The sequence below is a fragment of the Galeopterus variegatus genome, unplaced genomic scaffold (assembly GCF_000696425.1).
Source record: "Galeopterus variegatus unplaced genomic scaffold, G_variegatus-3.0.2 Scaffold3192, whole genome shotgun sequence".
In the NCBI taxonomy this organism is placed as follows: domain Eukaryota; kingdom Metazoa; phylum Chordata; class Mammalia; order Dermoptera; family Cynocephalidae; genus Galeopterus; species Galeopterus variegatus.
This window is the reverse complement of record NW_007729303.1, coordinates 254,541-271,032: the sequence shown is the minus strand read 5'-3', so window position 1 is coordinate 271,032 and position 16,492 is coordinate 254,541. Positions and strand designations below refer to the sequence as shown.

General features: G+C 34.4%; 1 protein-coding gene across 1 annotated transcript in view; it reads left to right on the top strand.

The window, feature by feature from the left end:
• Positions 1-16,492, top strand: part of CCPG1 (cell cycle progression 1) — a 40,913-nt gene that overhangs the window by 22,473 nt on the left and 1,948 nt on the right. The window contains exons 5-8 of the mRNA XM_008584265.1: positions 282-483; positions 4,425-4,676; positions 9,706-9,827; positions 12,380-13,785. Coding sequence (XP_008582487.1) covers positions 282-483; positions 4,425-4,676; positions 9,706-9,827; positions 12,380-13,785 — 1,982 coding nt within the window. The remainder of the gene's footprint in view (positions 1-281; positions 484-4,424; positions 4,677-9,705; positions 9,828-12,379; positions 13,786-16,492) is intronic.

The following is a 16,492-nucleotide window of genomic DNA, read 5'->3' as shown; positions in this document are numbered from 1 at the left end:
GCTATTGAGGAGCAAAGATGGGCTTCTCAGCTTCTGCAGCTCACTAGAAGGCAATGGTCCAGTCCAATTCTGAGAGTTGCCAAAGGTTTTAATGTTGTTCTCAAGCTAAAAAATGAGCCTGCTATTGCATAATCCTTTACTGTTGGGTAGGAATCGTATCTTTCATTTTAACCTCAAATTATCATAATATTTAGTACCGTTATATACTTTGAACTTTGTAGAAAATATAAGGCCCTTAAATAATTGTTGAATTTACTGTTTCTAAAACAATGATTTTTCAGGCAGAGGAAGAAAAGTCACCTGAAGACAATGTCTGTTTTGGAACTGCCAGTGATGATTCTGATATTGTTACCCTTGAGCCACCTAAGTTAGAAGAAATTGGAAATCAAGAAGTTCTCATTGTTAAAGAAGCACAGAGTTCAGAAGACTTTAACATGGGCTCTTCCTCTAGCAGCCAGTATGCATTCTGTCAGCCAGAAACTGGTAAGAACTGTATAAACATAAAGAATACACTGATAAGAGACTTAAGGACTTCTATGACCACATTTTATATAACAGCTTATTTTCTAACCCTAAATCTCTAGTCTGGAATATATTTGGGTAAAACTCCAGACAGTTTTTTATAAAGCCTACTGTTATATCTAGTGTTTTCCTAGAGTCTGTGTCCTAGAGCACAGCCGTTATTTGCTGTAACCATAAATACCCTCGTATTAAATAGAAGACAAAATTTCAAGGAGATACACTCCAAAATTCATTTGCTGTTTTTTTTAAAGGTCTTTAAGAATGGGAGATTGAGCCATTATATCTAAAAGCAGGAGGCTGTTAGTATTTTTGTTTACAATAGTGCATGTTTTTTATTATAGAAATAGCAAAAGAAATTCTTATTGAAGTTTTTAAGATCCATTCAATTATTAGTCAGTGAACAACTATTGAGTACATACTACATGCCAAGCATTGTTCAAAGAGCTATCAATACAGCAGTCTCCCAAAGCTCCTCACCTTTGGATCTTTCGTTCTAGATTGTGTTATGAAAATGTATCTATTGTAAGTCCTGTTTTTAATGCAGTTAATGCCCATGGTTGAGACAGAATCAGTTGGAGGTTAAAGTGTGAGTTGCTAAGCTGGTTACTTTCCACAATTGATCAACTGAGCTTTAGGAATGTATATAACAACTTTCAAGGTGGTATAAATATGTAGACATAAAGTTTCTGGAAAATACATAACATACAAACCTGTAAGTAACCCACAGTCATAACTTGAGGATGAATTATGGGAGAGACAACTTGGAGCACTGCTAGTGATTCCAAAAATTTCCCAATTTGATGTAAAAATAGGAATATGCAGTATCTATTTTAGATAATTTTCTTAGATTTTACCATTCTTTTATGTTTACATTTGGCAACCAGAATCAGGCAGTGGAATTTCTGTCATTCCAGTTTAAGCTAAAAAAAAAATGTCAAATAGAGGTTCTTGGCTACCTCATTTAGTGATGAGTTATTTTTGGTTAGTTTATAAGTAATTTGCCTATGAACAGGAGCTTGAAAATACTTTATTCAGCTATTTAAATACTCATCTGACATTTTTAGTGGTCAGAGGAAGAATTCAGCCTTTGTCAGAATAGCATACGTAGTATATTTATTTATTTATGAGGGCTTAATTGACTTTAGAATTTTTGTTGTTCATCAAATTTTATTATTTTTTTTAAGCTCCATGATTTGTGCTGTATTTAAGTAGTCTTTTTTCCCATCCTTCTCTTTCTCTGGTTTAATTTGAGAATATTCATGTGCCAGAAAAGTCAAATTGAACAGAAGTATTACAGAAAAGACCAGGCAGACATATAAGAAACTGACGTATAAGACATAAAAGAAACTACATACTGTTAATTTTTTTCAGGAACTTGGACATTTCTAAGCCCACTAGTCTAATATTTATCTTCTTTCTGAACTCGGACTTCTTGGGAATTTTGCAAACTCAGGAGGGATATTTTATATCTTACATGTATTTTTACCCATTGCTATCCCTCCTAAAGGAATTAATTGTTTCAATAAATAAAATGTTAAATAAAGGTGAAATTTTGGACTATGCTGAAAGTATTGTATATAAATCAGTTGCCAAGAGTTTTTGTTCTCTTTCTTTTACTTTTTCCCCATTGGTTTGTTGATTTCATGCTACCCATTGCTAAAGTACTTTGTTTTTTCCTTTCCCTTTCTTCTCCATCTTTATAGGATTTCAATTTCAGGTTTTTTTCCCTACAAAATTATATTCTTGTGGCAGTGTACTTTTTGTTGATTTAGGAACACTACCAGCTTCCTCCAAATGACCTCTCTTCCCACCAAAAAGCAAAATTGGTAGTTGTATTGTGTGTATGTTTAAATAAAAGCATGATCATTACATATTAATTTAGCACAAATAACAATGTTAAGTGATAATTAAAGTAAGTATTTTCAATTCTTTTTTTTCTTTTTTATTCTTTGTAATAAAGCTTTATACATCTTTTTTCCTGTTTATTCACAAAAGAAAGGTGGTGGGAGAAGCTGTGGAAGATTCCTGAATGCATAAGGGGATGGGATGATCAGCTGAAACACCATGTTCCTAGCCAACTCGCTTTCCAAGGTGGTGTGACTAAATCTGACCAGCTTCTCTTGAGCTGAGTGTGCCTAGTCACATATACTATTTACTAAGTGCTTTAAAGATACCTGTTGTCATCTGTGATACTCTAAACAGATGTTCAAAATTGAATTTGTAAAAAGCTGGCTAAGCTTATTGCATGTCTTTGCACTGCTTGCATCTTGGACTATGGGCCAAATTAAGCTTTAAAAGAAGTTTAAAAATATTTCAGCTATTATATGTATGGGTTAAAAAGATGGAAGCATTAGATAAGGATATGAATATATTTATATGGGTTAAACTGGTTTATTAGAAAATATAATGAAGGCAATATGTTAATGTAGAACCGAAAATTTATTTAAGGAATTTTGACACTGTTTGTTTTTGCATTTAGCACTCTTAATTCTGTGTCAGGAAGTCTGACTTAAATACAACAACCATGATCATGAATACCTTTGTATTATGTAATGCTTTGTTTAAGTCTTCCTTTCTTTCTCTTTATCCAAGAAATGTAACCTCACACCTGAGGCGACGGCATCTTGGAAAAACTAGTGATCAAGAATAACGAGATAAACATGATGGGCATAAGGGTCATGACCAAAAGATCTTTCAGTGGCATCTGTATCACTCACTAAATATTAGGAATATCCATTCATTCAGTAGTGCCTTCTGTCTTTGTGTTTGTTGTTGTGTGAAAGCAAACTGAATCCCCATGATCCATCTTTAATAAGCATTGCCTAACTTAAGTCACCAGCTTTCCTGTGGCATGGATATCCTGTCTTCTCAATAACTGTTTTGCTTTTTTGGAGCATGAATGTTTGTTGTTTTGGAGCTCTTTGTATTAAGTTCAAGTTCACATTTTATCCTTACTCTCAGTGCTTTTCTTTTCTACTAACTGGCCTGTGGAAATTATTACTAAGTGATCTAATTTTCTGTGTCAACGTATGGTTTGTTGTTATATAGAACAGTGTTAGGAAATTATACAACTGGAAGAAACTGAAGGTGATTATTGAGGGTATATGTTTTCTGGACTTGGGATTTCTTATGCAATTTTGCCCGCCCGATTTGTTGTTCTTTACTATTCTTTTCATAAAGGAGCAACGCCAGACTAGTCCTTAATATCGGAGATAGCTGTTGTGTCACTTCCTCATGCTGACATATTTACTAGAGGGTAAAATTAATAACCTTCTAGTAAGAGTGGCAGTCGAAGGGAAGGGCTCATCTGACTTCTGGAAACCTATGTTAAACTATAGTGCTTTGAACCTTGATTGTGGGCACATTGGATGGAAATGAAACTAGGGACCAGATACACCAAGGAAAATTTTGGCAGTTATTGTACTTTGTACGTTACAGGAACTGCTTATATACTTTCCTGAGTTCCTTAAACAGTTGAACTTAAGTTACCTTTGTTTGAAGTTGAATGAAGAGATAGAGGTTTTTTGTTTTTTGGTTTTTTCTACCATAAATAGTACTTGTTTATGCCTTTAATAGCAATGAAATTTAATAGGCTACGAGAATGAATGATTGTTCTAACAGTGTAAACCACAAGGAGTTAAAAAAAAAGACTCAGAATAATAATAATATGAGCACAGAATAATATGATTAATAGATTCTTATGTGTAACAGTTGAGATCTTTTATGTTTTGACTTTATGTTGATATGTTGAAAATGTTTTTGTTTGTGTTTTGTTTTTGTTTTTGGCTGTCTCATGTAAAAAGGCATGTAGGACGGCATTGATTATTCTACTATTCTATTTACTAGGAAAGCTTTAAAAAAAACTTAATATCTAAATATCAATATTTTTCTTTTTAAAATAGTATTTTCATGTCAGCCTAGTGACGATGAATCAAGTAGTGATGAAACCAGTAATCAGCCCAGTCCTGCCTTTAGACGACGCCGTGCTAGGAAGAAGACTGTTTCTACTTCAGAATGTGAAGAACGGCTACTTGCTGAACAAGAAACTGAACCTTCTAAGGAGTTGAGTAAACGCCAATTCAGTAGTGGTCTCAATAAGTGTATAATACTTGCTTTGGTGATTGCAATCAGCATGGGATTTGGACATTTCTATGGTGAGTATTTGAAACTGTGTTATACATAAACTGATGGCGTACTGTGGAGGCACTTAATAACAGTGAGAAATCCTGGGATCTGTTTTCAGTGTCATCATTAAATAGATGATCTTGAAAACTTGCAACCTATTTGAGCCTCAGTTTTTTTTTCATTTGGAAAATGGGTGCTGCTTATCTCAGAAAACTGTTTGCACTTAAATGAGGCACTGGTAATTTATTTAAGAAACGTAAAGATTATTAGCAGATGTGTTTGTGACTTTTTAAAAGTAAAAAGATTGGAAGATTAAAAATCTGAAATGTTCATTATGAGGCAAATCATTTTAATTTATAATCACAGTTAAACTAATTTTAACTGTGACTTTATTAGGAGGGTTATTTAAATCCCAGTTGAAATAGTTACATTTGAAATGTAACAATAATTAGTAGTTATTATTTCTATTTCAAAGTTTAATGTAAGTATCATTTTTGTGACATTCATTGTTGCTTCCATGATTCACATGAATTGAGAATTTTTCATCTTTATCCTTATATTTTGCTCTATATTATGCTTGTTAGTGTTTATGTATATTGATTATCTTATTAATTCAAAGCTTTAAGTGTCTTTTGGGTGAGAAGAGGAAGGAATTCCATGTGGTGTTATTTTTTATTTAGGAGCCTCACCATTGAATTTCTTATTTAAGGTATATATTTGTACAAAGACAGTGTTTGAGAGCTGAACATTCATATTCTGCTGTTTTGGAAAGTGGGGGAGGTGTGAAAAAGAAATGTCTTAGATCTTGTAAACTTTACAAATTTTAGTTTGCCTTATATTAACTACTTTTAGATTTTTTTTGCCTACACAATCCACAGTTTAACTTTCTATTTTGCTAGTCCCTTCCAACAATGTGTTTCTTATGCTAAGATTGAAGAATTGCATGTACCCTATGTTGATCTGTGGAAGAAAATGTTATTCAATATAGTGTAATGTTAGAATAAACGTAATGAAGATAGTCAATACTTGTTTAAAGTCAGAGTTAGTGAAATTGTTTATTTTTGTATTTAATTTTATTAAAAACGTGTATTTAGACTCCTGATGGATGCTTGTTTGAATTTAATACTGAGATACTATAATCTGTATCCTCCCTTAAAATTTGTTGTAATGAGATTTGATTTGAAATATATATTTTTTATTGACTATCTAGCTGGAGCAAATATATCAGTATGTTTTTTGAGTGTGATTTTTTCCCCCTACAGGTAAACATGAAGGTAACAGAGGAGAAGGTCTCATCTTAATCTTTTTTTGTTACTTAAAAAAAAAAAAAATTGGATAGTGACTTTCAATGTTAATCCACATTGCATTAAAACCTTACCTATTGCATGACCTTTGAATATTTTGTAGAAAGATTAGTTTAGAGAGGAGTACTTTCAAAATTGAGAACTTATTTCCCTGTTATTTAGGATTTGGCTTACTAGTAAAATTTACTTGAATAATTACAATTAATAAAACATTTTCCTGTATTTTTTCACATTAGCCTTTTCAAATATGAAAAGCCTGGATGATACAGTATGAAGTAGGTTTAGATAGTAATGAGACTGGTTTAATAAACATATAAGCCTTGACCTGAGTGACGTTGCAAGGTCACTACTTAAAGGACATCACATTTTTTCTTAATTCTGGCACTGATCTCAACACTTTCTGGAGTTGATTTCAGAGCCAGTTTCAATTTCCCATCCACTATGAGGTCAGTCATTGCATTCTGTAATCAATCATCTGCTTCATAATCACTTAACAGATACATACTAAGTGAATCACTTAGAAAATTCAGCAGCCTTGGCTCCATATAAATCTGTAATGTCAGATCTATACTGAAAAGAAGAGAAAGCCAGCATGACTAAAGATAGTAAAACAGTGTATTCCAGGTATTTGGCACAGTTTCAGGTTCTGAAAATGCTTCTAAAAGTTTAAAAAATAATCTTCGTGTGTGAATCAGTCTTCCTTACTCTTATCTTCACTTGTAGGCTATCCATATTCTAAATCATCAGTGGAGTTCACTTTATTTGATTTTCTCATGGAGTTGCTTTAAGTATTGATAGGCTGCCTGGCTCTCTAGCAGACAAACTCTTATCTTCACTTGTAGGCTATCCATATTCTAAATCATCAGTGGAGTTCACTTTATTTGTTTTTCTCATGGAGTTGCTTTAAGTATTGATAGGCTGCCTGGCTCTCTAGCAGACAGTATAACCAGGTGCTAAGTTATATAGCACAGACATGAATTACAGCTCAAAGGGTACACTTACTGAGTTATCCTGGAGGTGGTAGGATTTAAGTTAGGTCTAGTCTTTGTAAGCTTATGATAGGCAGAATAGAAGGTGGAACATTGCAGCAATGGAGAACCTGATAACCTGAGGAAGAAGTAAACTTGTTGGGTTTGGGAGCAATGAAAAGACTGCCTGGACTGCAGCAGAATAGGTATTTAGAAATAATGGAATGGGGGGTCCTGTTATATTGCAAAACATCTGGGAATTTGGGTAAGAGTTTGATTTATTGAGTGACCTGACAGTAATAATTTTAGAGGGAAAAGTACATGAAGGTAAGTGGTATGGGAAAAACTAGAATAGTATAAGCTAGGAGGTTTATAATCCAGATATTTGGTGATGAGGGCCTTGACAATTGTAGTGACATTGAGGATAGAGAGAAAGTTGGTAAAATAAGAGACACTGAAGGAGTAATGGAAACTAGGACTTTGAGTTGGATACTTGGAATATTGGTGGTTTGTTAATTTCTAGCAAGCATGCTAGCTGCTTCACTTTGGAGTTTGGGGTTACTGGGGAAGGGTTTTGGTAGATGTTAAGGTAAATAGATGGTAAGCACCGTTTGGTTTACTTTTACCCAAATTTTTTCTAGAATGGTTTGGGGCAGGGGTTGAAGTTTGATTTCTTTTCCCCCCTCATGAAGAGGCCCTCAAATTTTGGCCAATGGGCAGCTGGATGTATTGGCTAGAAGCTCTTGTGAGAGGTAGGGACTTTGTCTGCAGATGAGAAGTCTTACAGGAGTAATAGCAAAAACTTAACAATGGGTTAATGTGGTAAGATAGGCAGCATATGTAGACATGACTAGAAGGCCAAAGATTGTATTTTGGGTAGTAACACTTTATAGTTAGGCAGCAGAAGATACAGGGGACAAAAGCCCAATGTTTAGTTAGTGAAATTAAAAAAGACCACATTAAGATAGTCATCAAACATATGCTATGTTACAGTATCTCAAATTCAGATCTAAACACAGTTTTAGGTTATTTTTCCAGTGGGCAAAGGAATTTATCTTGTTAGCGATAGAAAGCTATTTTCTGTCACTCTGGGAACAATAGATAAATTTCTTTCAATGTTTAAAAAAATCTCAGATTCTTTGGAGTAATTTTGAAATAAGTTTGCTGTGCTTCTATATATTGGAAAATTTAAAGAAAGGAAATGAATCCTAACACAATATCATAGCTTTTAACTAGTGTTTAGAATATCTAACTTTTGGGGCCGGCCTGTGGCTCACTCGGGAGAGTATGGTGCTGACAACACCAAGGCCACGGGTTCAGATCCCATATAGGGATGGCTGGTTTGCTCAATGGGTGAGCGTGGTGCTGACAACACCAAGTCAAGGGTTAAAGATCCTCTTACTGGTCATCTTTTTTTTTTTAGGGATGGCCGGTTTGCTCAGTGGGTGAGCGTGGTGCTGACAACACCAAGTCAAGGGTTAAAGATCCTCTTACTGGTCATCTTTTTTTTTTAAAAAAAAGAAGGGAAATAAAAAAAAGAATATTTAACAGTTGTCTGTAAATTGGTGAAAGGTTTTTTTTCAGTGTTTTTTTAAGATGTATGAAAGAAATGAAAAAATAATTTTTGTAGCAGTAAGGGAAGAAATAGTAAGCTATCATATCCTTTCATCGTAAAATTCTGTGATGTCTGTACATAACTGTATGCCCACTAAGTAGATGTAATATTGGGGTCGCTCAGGCCAGCCCGTGGCTCACTCGGGAGAGTGCGGTGCTGATAACACCAAGGCCACGGGTTCGGATCCCTATATAGGGATGGCCGGTTAGCTCACATGGGAGAGCGTGGTGCTGACAACACCAAGTCAAGGGTTCAGATCACCTTCCGGTCATCTTTAAAAAAAAAAAAAAAAAAAATTAAGGTTGTTGAGTGCATTTTGCCTTATTTTTGATTTAGTGGGTTTTTTTCCTTATGCATGAAGCATGTAGCAGCAGCATGTGAACAGCATGTCTTGGCAAAGTAACATTTTGATTTTTAGGGTAAAAATATAAAGAATCCTAACTGGTTTAAGATTCCTTTATCACTGATGAGATAAGGATAGTGGTGCTCCAGTACAGATCTAATCATTGCGGAATTAAAAGATTTTGCTTTGAGAATGGTGTATAATCATAGTTAGCCAGTTATTTTTTGTGCTGTACTTTTTGGGCTTATGTTGTATCCTTTAGGCAAAATATTTAAAAAGAGCGAGACAGACATTTTCATTTTTCGTTATTGGCTTATGACCTATGAAAAACACCATGATTTGTTCATTTCACTGTGTAAAGAAGGCTGAAAACCTTCCTGTACTTCAAAGATCCCCTCAAAATACAAAGCTGAGTGACTTCAATATACTAAAATAAGAACATTAAATTGTGGCTTTTTTTTTGTTTTTTGTTAGATCCCTGTGGGCTGGCTTATTTGTTTTAATCAAAAGGACAGTGAACTGTTTAAATGTTCCTGGTTATATGCTAAATAAATTAAAAAGTTAACCTGCTTGGTCTGATTTATATTAAGATTAACCATTTGTCATTAATCACCATTTGCTGAGTGACACCATGAGCTTTCACTTATTTATTCTTTGTTTATATAATCAAAAATTTTAAAAAGAACTGTGACTTGCTGATACTTTGAAGAAAACGATTCTGTCTGGGTTAAGTAGTTAGGTTATATGCAAATTAAATGTTTTATATATCTGAAAATATTGGTAATCATAATGTTTATGTTATATATCCCTAATAAATTTTTATTTTAGGTACAATTCAGATTCAGAAGCGTCAACAGTTAGTCAGAAAGATACATGAAGATGAATTGAATGATATGAAGGATTATCTTTCCCAATGTCAGCAAGAACAAGAGTCTTTCGTGGATTATAAGGTGTGTACCACTAACAAATACTAAAAAATAATTGTTAGCCAATAATTTTTGTGCTGTTTAGATACAAGTACAGTGTAGATTAGTAAAATGTTAATAATGTTGATAATCGTTCACTGAATACAGGTACTTGCTATGTCCTAGTCATTGTCATGAGTGCATCATACAGAGTATTTCTCTTATTACTCATGAAACCCTGTGAATTAAGCAAGTATTAATTTCATTTTATAGGTGGGAAAGATGTTCAGAAAGGTTAAGTAACTTTCTCAAGGCTAGCAACTGACAGAACTAATTTAATCCCAAGTATCTGACTGCAAAGCCCTTATTCCTAACCACTATATTATCATTATTTAAAACTGACATATATGTATATAGACATTATTATTAACATTATTTTCACAGAACTATGCAAAACATTTTTAGTCAGTAGGAAGGAAATAAGAGACTTGTGGCTTTATAGTCTCTTCAATATCTTCCCAGTCCTTTTTATTGGTTTCTTGTGAGTTCTGACAGAGGGGAGAAACATGTTATGTTTTTATACGTAAAACTCACTTAGACTCAACAGGACTGTACTGTTGGCTTTATAGTCTCTTCAATATCTTCCCAGTCCTTTTTATTGGTTTCTTGTGAGTTCTGACGGAGGGGAGAAACATGTTATGTTTTTATACGTAAAACTCACTTAGACTCAACAGGACTGTACTATCTGGTTAGATACCCAATACCTTTGTGTGTCTATGAGGACTAGAAAAATAGTTGATTTCCTATCTAGGTCTTTCCTAGGAAGGGTATAGGGCTTGTAGTTAAACTCAGGGTAGAAAAGTAGGCTGTTGCTTTTTTCTTGCATTCCCCCATTCCCAAATCTTCACATTTAATTTATGTATACATCCCTTATAGGTTATGATTATATTTCTTGTAAGACAGAAGCCCACTTTATATCCAAATTGTGTCTTTTAGGGAGGAATATTGAAGTTAATTATAAATAGTGCAGTTTTTTCCACCTGTATCAGAAAATGCCATTTTCTTTTTTACCGCCATGGTTTCTGGTTCCATGGATGATATGGACTTTTAGGAGACTGGCCATGCAAAAATCTTCAGAGAGTGTCAGTTTTTTCGGATTATTTCCAGCTGTTAAGTGTGTTCAAATATTGAAAGACCTGCTTTGGATCTACTTATCAGTCACTTATTTCAAGATTGTGTTTACTGGATGGGGAATTCTCCACTCTTCAGTTGCCATGACTTTCTATGCTCGTGCATTTAAAGATTGTGTTATATCAGTTTCTTCTACTCCACAGTCCATTGCTGTTAGGTAGATGAAACTTGTTTTCTCTCATGCAGGTACAGCAGATGAAATGATAAAAGTTTTAAATCTTAATTTGTTCTCTGAAGATTATTGAGCCAGGCAATGAAGAAACCATTTCAGATAGTTATTTTTCAAGTGTAAAACAGTGCTTTTCTCTTAAAGATTTTTTTTTTTTTTGCTTGTTCCTGAAACCAGATAATTTACTGGTCTGATTCAAATGGGATAATCATAATGTCTGTGGTAAATTAAGCCAAATTTAAAGTATCATTTTGCAGATTTATACATAAGGTATTTTAACTGACTAGATAATAATATAACAACCTGTTGAAACATATTCTTTAATTTTTCACTACTTTTGGTTAAAATTAGTTACTAATGCATATGTTTGAAAGAAAAATCAAATCAGTCAAGGCTATCTTGATCAATTCTGTATGACTAATTTAACATGATTTCCCACTATCATGAGTGCTAACTTTCAGAGTTATAGTAACCTACAGATTTATCTTCAGAGTAACTTTAATCTATATAAATTATAGAGCTTCTGAAATCTGGGTTATAGTCAGTTCAGAAGTTTATTTGAAGTTGAGGAAATTAGTAATAAATGTTACCAAGGTTCAGTCTGTCCTCTAACATGCTTGTAGAATTTATTGCTCATTTGCACTTAACCCAGAAATGTTAGTTTGCATAGGACTAGAATGTTTCAAGTAGGACTAAGATTATTGAAATGTTTCTTCTTTCAAAGAGTACACTGAATACAAACAATTTATTGAAGCCAGAAGTCAGCTTTAGATGTAATTTTACTTTTTATAAAAGATAATCTTCCTTCCCAAGAATCAGATTCTCTAGGTGTCTTTCCCTGTAGGCAAAAGATAGAAAAGCTAGCCCCTTTTCTCCTAACTTATAAATAGGCCCACAAACCAGTAAGAACTTCTTATGATTATGGGAAACACTAATCAAAAGTACCCCATCATTGTATTTGAAATCCTATTAAGGATAAATTGAGCTCTATCTAACTTTTCCCTGTCTTTAAATTCTTTCACCATGCTGTTGTCTGTAATTTGATGTAGCTCTCTGCTAGGCATTTTCTTGCATATGAACTTTGTATTATCCTATTTTTATGCTATTGGAAATACTACCCAGAGGATAGTGTCTGTAGAAATACAGACACTAAAGTTTATGGTATATTATATCTTAAAGACTTAAGTTTCAGCTTTTAAAGCACTTGACGTTTTTCTTCTCTTTCAAAAAATATTAGTCGTTGAAAGAAAACCTTGCAAGATGTTGGACCCTTACTCAAGCAGAGAAGATGTCCTTTGAAACTCAGAAAACAAACCTTGCTACAGAAAATCAGTATCTAAGAATATCTCTAGAGAAGGAAGAAAAAGCCTTATCTTTACTACAGGAAGAGTTAAGGAAACTGAGAGAACAGATTAGAATATTGGAAGACAAAGGGACCAATACTGAATTAGTTATAGAAAACCAGAACCTTAAGCAGCATTTGGAAGAAGAAAAGCAGAAAACGCACAGCTTTCTGAGTCAGAGGGAGACTCTACTGGCAGAAGCAAAGATGCTAAAGAGGGGAGCAGAGAGAGAGCGACTAGTAACCATGGCGTTGAGGGAAGAGCTCCGCAAGGTAAGCGCTGCTCAGTCACATGGCAACTCAGATTCTCCCAACGTACTGACTGAAAAAAAAGAAATAGCAGTCTTACAGGACAGACTCACTGAACTGGAGCGGAAGCTCAACTTTGAACAGCAGCGTTCTGATTTGTGGGAAAGACTGTATGTTGAAGCAAAAGATCAAAATGGAAAACAAGAAACTGATGGAAAAAAGAAAGGGGGCAGAGGAAACCACCGGACTAAAAATAAGCCAAAGGAAACATTTTTGGGTTCAGTTAAGGAAACATTTGATGCCATGAAGAATTCTACCAAGGAGTTTGTGAGGCATCATAAAGAAAAAATTAAGCAGGCTAAAGAAGCTGTGAAGGAAAATCTGAAAAAATTCTCAGATTCAGTTAAATCCACTTTCAGACATTTTAAAGATACCACCAAGAATATCTTTGATGAAAAGGGTAATAAAAGATTTGGTGCTACAAAAGAAGAAGCAGCTGAAAAACCAAGAACAGTTTTTAGCGACTATTTACATCCACAGTATAAGGCACCTACACAATACCAGAATAGTAGAGGCCCTACTGTCCGAAGAGAGGGAAGGAAAGAAAAACTAATTCGCTTTGAAGAGTTTAGAAAAGATAGAAATCCACAAAAATGCAGTGCTGAGCATGACTGTAGGGAAAATTATTCTTATAGAAAGGCTTGTTCTGGTGTATTTGAATGTGCTCGACAAGAATCCATGAGCCTTTTTAATATAGTGGTGGATCCTGTAAAGATAGACGAATTTAGACAGTTAATTGAGAGGTACATATTAAAGGAACTGGATGCTTTTCGTCATTGGAAAGAACTTGATCAGTTCATCAATAAGTTTTTCCTAAATGGTGTCTTTATACATGATCAGAAGCTCTTCACTGACTTTGTTAATGATGTTAAAGATTATCTTAAAGACATGAAGGAATATCAAGTAGATAATGATGGAGTGTTTGAGAAGTTGGATGGATATATATATGGACACTTCTTTGGTCACACTTTTTCCCCTCCATATGGACCCAGGTCGGTTTACATAAAACCATGTTATTATAATAGTTTCTAACATTTGTAGATTGGATAGCATTTTTATCATTTGATTAGTTTCTTGGAAGATTTCTATTTGTAAATGACATGTTTTATTGCCACTGAGAATTTAGAATAAATTGAAAGATATAGTTTTAGATTATAGCTGTTACAAACTGAAAATTTCATATAATCACTTCAACTTGAGCAAATGATGTAGTTTCTATGTTAAAAATCAGTTAAGGATATATGTAAGTCCTGTTTTGGCCTATATTGTTTCTTTTAATATAGTTATGTGAAAAGATAATCGCCATAAGTGAAGTTATTTTCCTTTAATCTTTTATTTATTTACTCACCTTGGGAAGCTAGGAATGATCAATACAAATTTTACTCTGAAATTAGAAGATCTCATATAAAGATTCTGATGTTGCAACTGTTGTCATTTGTCCGTCCCATGTACCAACTTATGATATTTCATACTTATTAAAGAATTATTATTGATAAAAGTAGATGCACGATCAAAGGCAAACTAAGCAAGTCAGAAATTTTAATGTGTGTGTCATAACTACTTTATCCATTGTTTATTAGCTCTATATTTTGTGACTTGAACACCTAATTTTCAAATGTTTAGTTTCACTTTTTACTTTTGAGATACTTTATATATCTTTCAGAATAAATGTAATGTGTCTATAAAATAATGAGACTGATTCTGGTGTCTTTAGTCATTAAACATATATCTAGTGCTGTAATGAGCAAAGTGCTGTGAGGCTACCTTAAGAAAACAAATGAAAAATTCTTGCTGTAAAGGAGCTCACAAGCTAGGCAAATATAAAAAAGGAAATGAAGGTATGGAGGCATGTACATGGTGACCTCAGGTTGTCTGGAGTTGTTTGGAAAGGCTTCGTAAGAGCGGTGGCCATTGAACTGAACTTGTTTTTTAAACTAGCTTTTGAAAGAAATGGAAATTTGCTATGCAGATAGGGGAGGGCATTTCACTCAAAGGGGAAGGTAATTTACCAAGACTTGGAAATGTGAAGACATACTACTTTAAGGAAGCAGGGTAGTACTGGGGGATGAATTCAGATCATGAAGGGCCTCATTTTATGCAAAAGGATTTGTCCCATAGTATCTGGAGAACCTTTGAAGAGTTTTTAACTGGGGTGGGATAAGATTATATTGCATTTTAGATTACAGTAGTCCCACCTTATCTGCGGGGGATGAGTTCTAAGACCTCCAGTAAACGTATGAAAATACTGTTAGTACTGAACTTGTATATATGCTAATATACAAATTTCTTCTTCCTTCTTCAGAATTTCAACAAAAGATTCTTTCTTACCATGGATCTTAGCAACCTCAGCATACAGTTTTCTTCCTTATAAAGTCGAGAACTTTTGCCTTTTCAGTTAAAGGAAACACTTTACAGCTTCTCTTTGGCATATCCAGATTGCCTGCATCACTACTCTTGCACTTTGGGGCCATTATAAATTAAAATAAGGGTTACTTGAAAACAAGTACAACCATACCCTGATAGTCAATCTAATAACTGTGATGGTTGCTAAAGTGGTGGGTAGCACATACAGTCTAAGTAATACTGGACAAAGGGATGATTCACGTCCAGGGTGGGAAGGAGAGGGATGGCTTGAGATTTTATCATTTTATTCAGAACAGCATGTGATTTAAAACTTATGAACTGCTTATTTCTGAAATTTTCCATTCAATATTTTTGGACCGTGTTTGAGTACAGGTAACTGAAACGGTAGAAAGCAAAACCGCGGATAAGAGGGGACCACTGTACTGACAGTAGCCTGGAGGATTGATTGGAAAGGTGTGAAGCTAGAAGGTGGTCAGTACTATGCAGACATGAGCAGATTAGTATCTGAACTGGGACAACGGTAGTATGAGTGGAAAGGAGGAGACAGATTTAAACAACGGGTAGTAAAATTGGTATCTCTTACTATAGAGAAGTAGAAAGTAACGACTTCCAGATTTCTGGGTTGGGTCACCTGTTGGATAGTGGAATCACAAAGATAATATCAGAAGAAGGTTTTGGGGAAGGGGAATTGGAGATGAGGATTGCATTTGGAGTTACCTATGGATATTCAAATGAAGGTTAGTTGGCAATTATAAGGCCATCTCTCTTGCCCAGATTGTGTGTTTGTGTAGACAGTCTAGGTGATGTGTTTATCAGACTCCTGGGGAACCCCACTCCTGATGGGGTTGTAGAGAAGGCTGAAAAGGACAAGACTACAGAGTAGCATTATGGAAATCCAAAGATTATCTTAAAGGAATATTTAAATGTGTCAAATGCTTAAAAAAAATTGAGCATAGTAAAATGTTTTTTGCCTTGGGAATTGGGTGGCCATGGATGGCAGTATGGACTTCACTGAAGTAGTGACAGAAGCCTGATACAGAGACTAAGGAAAGCAGTGTAGACAGTGTGAACTTTCGCTTTAAGAGAAAAAGTCAGAGACTTGTTTTGCTTTGTCAGAGATGTGTATATATTTCTGCTGAAGGATAAAGCCAGTGAGGGTGGGGGGAGGGATTTTTACAGGAAAGAAGGAAAAATAATGGAAACACATCTCATTATTTTATTGTCACATTTCTATTCTTTGTTATCTGCTGTTTCCCCTTTTTGGCAGTACAGTTATTTTTGTATATTTTATCTTTCTATAGGATAAAAAAAGTAATACTGACACCCCCCCCCCCC